General features: G+C 39.8%; 1 protein-coding gene across 1 annotated transcript; it reads right to left on the minus strand.

The window, feature by feature from the left end:
- Nucleotides 1-8,067: 8,067 nt before the first annotated feature.
- LOC104502254 (complexin-1) lies at nt 8,068-8,265 on the minus strand (the record flags this gene model as incomplete). The annotated part of the gene is made up of 1 exon (XM_010146204.1): nt 8,068-8,265. A coding segment is annotated over one exon (198 nt), but the record flags the coding sequence as incomplete, so codon positions are not given.
- Between the last annotated feature and the right edge of the window lie 410 nt (nt 8,266-8,675).

The following is an 8,675-nucleotide window of genomic DNA, read 5'->3' on the forward strand; positions in this document are numbered from 1 at the left end:
CAAACCAGGAAGTTTGGCCCAAACCGGGACACATTCCCAAGAGTATTTCTGACGTACACTCCTCGGATATTGTTGACAATCGAGTTCCAAGAGTCCTCAGAGAAGGCTGCTTATGTGAAGGACAGTATGTCTCACTGGGCCATCTCAAAGAGGGGTCAGTATCACTACCCTCACATCACCAGTGGAGGAAAACCAGGAGCTCTCTCAGCAAGGAGAGAGGAGCTTCTTCTCAGGCAAGTGAACTAGACCCTTACAAACCAGGCAGTGTTGCCCCTTGTGCTTTGCAAGGGGATGGCTCTCCACAGCCTGTCCTTGTGCATGACTCTAGTGTTCCTGCTTGAGCTGTCTGTCACAACCTCAGTGAATGAGAGAACTTGTGTTGACTGTCTAGGAAATTTCCATTAAAATGTTCTGTAATCATTTTTCTCCCTCTGAACACAGTGCAGAGCTGTGCTGACTAAAAAAACTCATGACCAGTTGCCATCTGCCGGCCCACGGTTTTAACTTTGTAGCGGACATTCTATTTTCCTCTTTGTCATAACCTGTTAAGCTAGTCTGGCTCATCTTCACACAAAATGGTTGCAATCACCCAGAGGATGAAGGATCTTTTTTTTCTTTTCTAGGTAAACCAAGAGAACATTAGGAACTGCCTAATGCAGTATTGTAACATGGTGTGAAAAACGTGCAAATGCCTTGCCTCTCATCCCCATTTATCACTGTGAAACCAATTCTTTATTTAATCATCTAAACAAGAAGGGCTTTCAATTTGTAACTTGATTGCCTATTAACAATTTGTTATAGATGTGCTGGAATTTCTTCAAATATTACTTAGAAAGAAATAGTAACTGTGGCATTTGCCTTAAAAGGCAAGATGAGTTTCAGTACCAGGGTATTTTTTTTTTTGGAGAGTCAGTCTCTATTAATCTATTTAAAATGTTCACATATGGTCTGAGATTTGTCATGCTCAGGCTTCACAAAAAAAGAGGAATTTCTGTGGCCGAGGGGTGAACATCTGACCAACATCTGTTCAGCTGTTGATAAGATTGGGAAATATGAACAGGTGTCTCATTTTCAACATTTTAAAAGGCAGCTGCTACACATCAGGTTCATGTATTCAGAAAATTCATAGCTTTTCAAGGTATGAAACTGGAATAGTAAACAGTCCCATCTGAGCTATGCATGAGCTTCAGGATGATGCCTTACATAATCAAATTTGAAGCAATTGTACACATACTTTGGCTATTTTCAGCACCAATAAAGTGAAAAGTGAAACAGAATATAAAGTCTTAATACCTTAATTCCATTTCAGTACACATTCTTCTTTCTCATGCAGACTCTCCTTTTCTTGGGTTTGACTTCTTTGACCAGTATCTGACAAATTGGAGACATGATGTTCCATTTTGAGTGAATTTAAAATAATTTATTAAAAATTAAATAGAACTGAATGACATTTGCAGTTAGACCGCTGTTGCTTGCCATGGTCTAAAACTCTCATAGCTCAGATGAAATGCTCACCACATATGTTTTAAAGAAGGCTGACTAAAAACATCCTCAGCTGCTGCAGCGTGAGCTTGCCAAATATTCTGCTATATCTGACCCTGTAGTATAAAAATAGGGTTTATGATGAAAGCAAATTTCAGATGAAAAAAATTGTTTCAATCTCACAGCACAAGGAAAATTCTGCTTCCCTTGAAGTACTGAAGGCTGAAGAAAGCGTAGGTGTTTGACATTACACGATCCAGTTATTTGTCTTTCTGAGTTGTGCTTTCAGTACCTATTTCAAATCGTCTGTAAAATCACCAGGGACACGCTGTAGCAGAGCTATCTTCAACAAGGAATATCCCAGTGCAGTTGTAACCTTGTTTTTTCCTGAAGAGAGGAGGGACAGTTAGAGAAGGAGGATTAAATATCTTGGCTGAGATTTGAAGCTTGCCATAAACCTCCTGGGGTGCCTACATATTGGAAAGAATTGTGCCAGCATTGTCGAGTAGCCTTTGCTCAAGTTCCAGTTTCAAAGAGAACTTTATAAGACCTTTCTTGGTACTTCTGGAATAAAATTAAATGAAGCCATTAAAATGCACTTACTCAGGACAACCAATGGTAACCTTTTCATTTAGAACTTTAATATCTGCCCCAAGCATGTTGTCTGTGCTCCGTTGCTGTCAGTGAAGTTTGAGAGCTTGCAGCAGTGCTAATCATTTCAAGTGCTAAACATTGCAACCCCAGGACCAGGGTCTGAGAAGTGGATCACTAATGTACACTCCATATTTAGAGAAATTTTTCACCAGAACTACTCATGATGTGTCTGCTGATTTTTTTGTCTTCTCCTCTGGAGAATGTTTTACCTGATAAAGCGTACTTTTAAAGTGGTAAAATAGAGATTGGATTACCTAAACCACTGGAATTATCCTTTTGTATCTCTTTAATAAGGCGGCAGAAGCTGGTTCCAAGGAATAATTTGCAAAATGAAGCCTTCAATATCATGTCTTTTCCTTCTTTAGTATCTGAACCAAAGACTGTACTGGTCCAATATGATCATTCTGGTTCCCTTGAGCTGCTTGTTTCTTAGGGGAACCAGTGAAAAATACTTTTTTGCCCTGTTATTTTTCTTAAACACAGACCTCACCTGGAGTAAATGAAGAGCCTGCCCTTGAACTCACAGGCTGCAGCAGAATTAGCAGTTGTTGTCCTTAGCAGTACTGGATTCAATATCTGAGGAGGTGTTACAGGATGTAAATAATACGAGTTGATCCTCTGTGACAGTCCAGAGGCTGCTTTTGCTAGTAAAAGAAGCCCAACCACACTGCCACACAATAGTCCTAAGGAAGAGCTTTCCTAGAGGAAAGGGTATGAGAATTTCCCATGAGATGTATGGTTATTTCTTTTTTTAACATGATGCAATTCTTTTATGCTGAATGTAACAACTAATGATTTGTTCCTGAGTAAGTAAAATGAGGCTTAGCTGTGTGCAACTTTCCACTCAAAGAGTTTTGTGTACATCATAAATTCTGGCCCCAGAGACATACTTTAGGTCATTTCAAATCAACTTTTGACCTTTTTCTTTCGAGATCAAAAAATATTCTCACTAAACCACAGTTAGAAGCCTGTGTTTCTTTCAAAGGAATGTTGTTCTGTTCCTCCTAAGGAAAACTAATTCCTAATAGCAAAACTTACCAAAAATTTGATAATCACTTGTAGATTTCACACCTCAGCAGAGTTTTTGACAAATGAAAAAATTAACACATCCAGTCAAGTAATATCCATGTTTCTCCTCAATTCTGTAACCATTCTATTTGTATATCGGCATCCATATTTCAATTTCTAAGTGTAGCCTGATAGGAATTTCACAGGAAAGCATTCAAAAAAATGCATGAAATCATTGTTTCTTTCTTTTTTTTTTTTTATTGGCTGTGATTGCATTTTAAATGAACATCACACCATTTACCCACATCATGCAGGAAAAAGTAGCAGGCAAATAACAAATGAAATTGACATTCACAAAGTTTCTACTTTAAACCATCTTCTAGTTGTTTGGGGAGTACTGCATGCATCTGACAGAAAGCTGGAGACCATTTCTATTAGAAAACGAATGGCTAAGTTGAATTTTGCTCTGTGCATGAGAGAGAAAGAGAGAAAACGGGTAATTTTTAAGGACAGTACTGAAACATTTTACTAACTCAGTCCGTGAAGAAACAGTTATCTTGATAACATATATCCAGAACAGACAGACAATTTTCAGATACATAAGACAATATGTTGTGGTCACAAAAGCTGATTTCTAACCATGCTTATTCTAGCACAGTAAGATTGCCAGAAGGATGTATTCAGCAGCATTGATATGGTCTTTCTTGACGAAGGAGAGGGGCTGGGAGGGACCTAAGCCAAAGTATGATACTAGAAACATAGACAGAGGAACCCCAAAGTGATCTAGCACATGATCTTATATTTTGTTTTATTCATTTTAAACACAAGTGTAGCATTCATAATTAATATTGCAGTTTGATTTCGTATGGCTTTCTCTAAATATAAATGTGAGTTCACGAGGTCAATGGCAAACTAAATAATTTACCCTCCAAATGTGGAGACCCTTTGACTTTTTACTAAACAGTAAAATGTTGGAGCCGTGAAAGAAAATGGCTGCAGTGTCTAGCCACCAACCTTTCTGTGTAAATAAAAACTAGTTAAAAAAATCAAAAGACCTCATTTACCTGAGATTGAACAGATCAATGGTGCAAATAAAACAAAGGCATGGAAAGACAAAGAGATATGCAGAATCCAAACAATGAACCATGCTTCTCTTTGGTCTTGTTTAAGTGCTTCCACACCTGCTTCAGTGCTGAGGGGGAAAGTGTCTGATACAATGCTCCTCACATCCATACATGAGCCAAAGTTATCTGTGTCCCCTGTTGCCAGTTGAGAGTGGGAAGGGAAATAGATGGGCAGAAGGGAGAGGAGAAGGCCTGTCTCTCAAGTCTGCTCACCATGGTTTAGGCACTTCAGGGACAGTGGAATGAATTGAGGAGAGATCCAGAACTCATGCAAGGTGCCAAAAATTATGTGAGGCAAAACCAAGCAAAACCTGTCGAGTACCTGTGGGAGATCTTCTTTTATGTTTCTTTATTGAAAGAAAGGAAAATAAAAATGTTAACTATCAGCCCACACCTGGCTCAACTCTACCATCCATGGAGGAAGTGCTGCTGTGGGTGCGGAGAGCTGAAGTACTGAAGTGATAAAATGGCTGGGCTAGGAAGCTCCCACAATGAAAAAAACTCAGTTAACATTGTTTAATAAATACTTTAATAAACCACCTTCCCTTTCCTTTCTTCTGTGAGCCTGCCGTGAGGCCTAACAAACTCAGCACAGAGTTTTTATGGCCTTCTTCAGGTTTCAGATACAGATGTTCACACAGTTCAGCGGCTCAGGAGTATTTTTAATGCTCTCTTAATTACTTTTAATTAATTAAATTAATTAAAATTAAAATTCATGTTTATTTTAGTGCTCAGAGATAGCACTACCCACTTAGGAAATTTGAGCAAAGGCCACACAAGATCCTGACTTCCACCAGGCATTCAACAGCACAGCTGCTGAGGCACAGTTAGAAAAAAATAATACCAAATACCTTCCCTTCTCTCTCTTCTCCCTTTCTTCTCCTTTTTCCTCATCTTCCACACATATGTGTGCACACATGCAGATCATGCTGCCAGGGAAACAGTGAAAACAAACAAAGAATTGGCAGTACCATTCTGCAAGGAGGACATCAGGCAGAAAACACTTAATTCTATGTCAGGAACAGTGTTTGGCTGAATGAGAAAGTGAGTCCATGATGGGGGCTGGGGAAAGGTCAACAAACAAGTGAGATAGAAAGGCCAAAGCAAAGCAGAATGGGCTCATCCTCCTTTCTTTCTTTCTTTGCATTGTCCTCCCGCACAAGGCCAGAGGAGAATATGAATGGATGTGTTCCTTCAAACACGGGCATGTTTCTGCTGTTTCTACTTAGGTATTAGAGATTGCAGGCCACAAAAATTAGTGAGATAACTGATGTTGGTGTGTCAATGTGAACTAGGCTGGGCTAGAAGACTTCATCATTACCAATGAGTGGCTGAGGCAAAGAGTCAGCTTTCAGAGATGTTGGATTTAGTTACCTCTGTGACAGAGGAAACATCAAAAACAGCTGCTGCCTTTATGAGAGAAAGAGTTTTCAATTCTTTGATGTTTATTAACATAGGCTCAAATTACTAGTTGCTGAATTTGCATGGGGCAAGACTCTCCCTAGAAAATGGTAAATTCCTCAACACTGTTATGCTATATCCAAGCATTGATTCAGAGATAAAGACTGCTCTGGGTCATTAAAATTCTTTTTGGGGCGGAGACACTCATCTTGGTTTAAATGAAAGTTGGGGCAAGAAAATGACTGAAGTTATCTGAAAGAGTAAACCTGTCTTCTCCTTCCTCTGGGAAGCCCTTGGCAGCTTGTCCTTGGAGGCTTGTCCTTGGATGAATATGTCTTGTTTGTAGATCCAGCCTGAAATGAGTTACATTTCATTTGCAAATTTGCAAGTTTGACTTGTAGATCAGTCAAACTTCCTCAGCCTCCATCTTGGATTCAGTAGAAACTTATGGTTGAAGTTATTTCTGAAGAAGCAAGGACTATCATAACAATAATAATTGAATGAGGAGGGCAAAATAAATGTATTTCTTCTCTTTCATAGTACTTTTTCCCTGTTATGAGAGATGCTGCTAAAAGGCGTGAGCTTACTGCCTTAACCATGATGCAGATTTCTTCTTCTTACTTGAAAAGATGATAAATATATTCTAAAATTTCCTATTCAGGGTTTGAGATATTTGCCTAAACTCATTTGCATTGAACAAGTGCATCAAAGAAGTTCCACTGAAGTAAAATGTTTAATTTAGCTACATAATGAGGTGTCTTGAGATTGTTTTCTTTCCTGCTGTCAGTAGAAAGTGTGTGTTTGCTTCCAGATCTCTCCCATGTACTTAGAAAACTTTTGTTGTTCCCATAATATGGGCAAGCAATGCTAGTTCTTCCAGAGAAACCCTAATTCTCTTACAAAATCATGAGACTGAGATGGCATGATGCTGTCACAGCAGCAACTACGAGATCAGTTCTTCAGATGACAAGCCAGATACCTCATCATGAGGGTCTGTGTTCAAAATAAGTCTGACTTTGTATGTGTGTCTGTGTATGTATTAGCAAGTTAACATGTTCAGTATAATTTGGCTTATCTTATGCAGTTACTCAATATCTACAGTGCTGTACTGAGAAGCCTCCTGTATCTGTGTCTGGGAAACACAACAAAAATGGTGGTGAGAGAGAGGCTTCCTCTCACCCTACTAGCATCAAGGGATGCCACACACTGTATAATATTAATTAGCTCCTGCACAGCACTGGAGAAGCATCCTCACTTTATGCCTTAATAGTAGGTAGAGACTGAGATCTACATTTTATAGCTGGAGAAGCTGGGTGGGGCAGAAAAATAAGTGACCTTCCCAAGGCAACATAGTAATTCAGCATGATACACAGCAGGCCTAGTCAGGATTTCTGCATCTCCAGGGCCATTGCTAACATTCAGGCCATTACACTCTCTCACACATTGCAGAAAGGGGTGGGCAGGACGCAGCTGCAACAGTATGCTGGAAACCAAATGTCCATCGCGCAAGCACTGCTAGGAATGCGACAGCTGAATATGGCACTGGACAGAAAGAGGAAGATTAGCTAATCAGACTGGCCCTATGCATTTGGCCATTGGCCTCAAAGAGGTTGGGAAGGTTCTCTACCAAAGCACCATGGACTCTCCTGAGGTTTCAGCTCTCTGTATGGCAACTATGTGACCAAATCTGCTCTTTTAAGTGTATGGCTCATTCCCAAAGTAACATGAATCTTGCTTAGATTCTGAGGCATTTAACTTCTATCAGTATCTGAGGATAGATGACTCACTTCTTCCACAGTTCTGAGTGATGTCAGCTGTGTAAGTCATGTGTGATTTACTTATAAATAATCTCTTACTTATGCCAGAGAAAAGCCCTACTTCCATGGGATAACTGAGGAATCCCTTCCAAGGGCAAGTGTGCTCAACAACAAAAGGCAAGTGTGAGCCAATCAATGAGAACATTAATAATAAAGATTAATAATTATTACTGATAATAATAAAAAGATTAATTAAAGAAAATTAAAGAGGCCACTGCTCACACTTAGTGAACGCTCCTTCCTGCTTTGGATGGAAATGCATGTGAGGTTGTTCCTTTTCTATGGTTGATGTACCATGGCCTTATTCAACATACATAGTACTATGGCTTATAATAAAAATTCTGTAGTTTGCAGCTTTTTAATCTTTACATCCATTCAGAGGCATCTATTGGATGTGACTATGTACAAAAAAGGAATGGATGAGTCTTGCGATGGAGGGAAGGAAAAGAGGCAGTCAGAAGGGAATGGGAGTAGAAGGCAGAGGTGAGGGGCGCTGCATGGATGGCAAGATTGTAAATCCCCATTGGGCAAAAGAGAAATCCTTTGCAGTACTGTTTTACAGACTTTACAGTCTGCAGCTATTATTTCTTGAACATGTCCTGCAGTGGCCCTGGTAGGTATTTGATGACTGTGTCTAGAATGCTTTCTTCTTCATCCTCCTCCTCATCCCCACAGCCAGGCGGGATTGCCTTCTTTGGGCGTGTCAGACTCCCTTCAGCATTAGCTTCCAGTGCAGCCTGGGCCTCTGCTTCCTTTTCTTCCTTCTTCTTTATCCCGTACTGCAGGGGAGAGATAACACATGGTCAGGCACTTACAGAACGGGATGAATAAAGAAGCTAATCATCACACATGGTGTTTCATATTCTGCAGTACAAACACCACTGTTAATATTCTGTCTCTGCTCTTTTACACAGACCCCAAATTAACCATCCTAACAACTGCCCTGCTAAATACAGCCCAGTGGATGGACGGCTTTCTCAAGACAAGATGGTTAGATGTTCATATCACTCAGAAACAAGCATAGGAGAGAATTTGGGACTACACAGCCATGGGCCTTGCAAAGACAGTAGAAGGTCTTGTTAGTAAAATTTTGGGTTGGTATTCTACTCGTATTGATTCTCCTCTTTTCTGTTAACAAGTCTGATGCTTAAGTCCATCATCCAAAATAATTTTGAAATTCCATCTGCAG

The sequence above is a fragment of the Buceros rhinoceros genome, unplaced genomic scaffold (assembly GCF_000710305.1).
Source record: "Buceros rhinoceros silvestris isolate BGI_N320 unplaced genomic scaffold, ASM71030v1 scaffold15592, whole genome shotgun sequence".
Lineage (NCBI taxonomy): Eukaryota > Metazoa > Chordata > Aves > Bucerotiformes > Bucerotidae > Buceros > Buceros rhinoceros.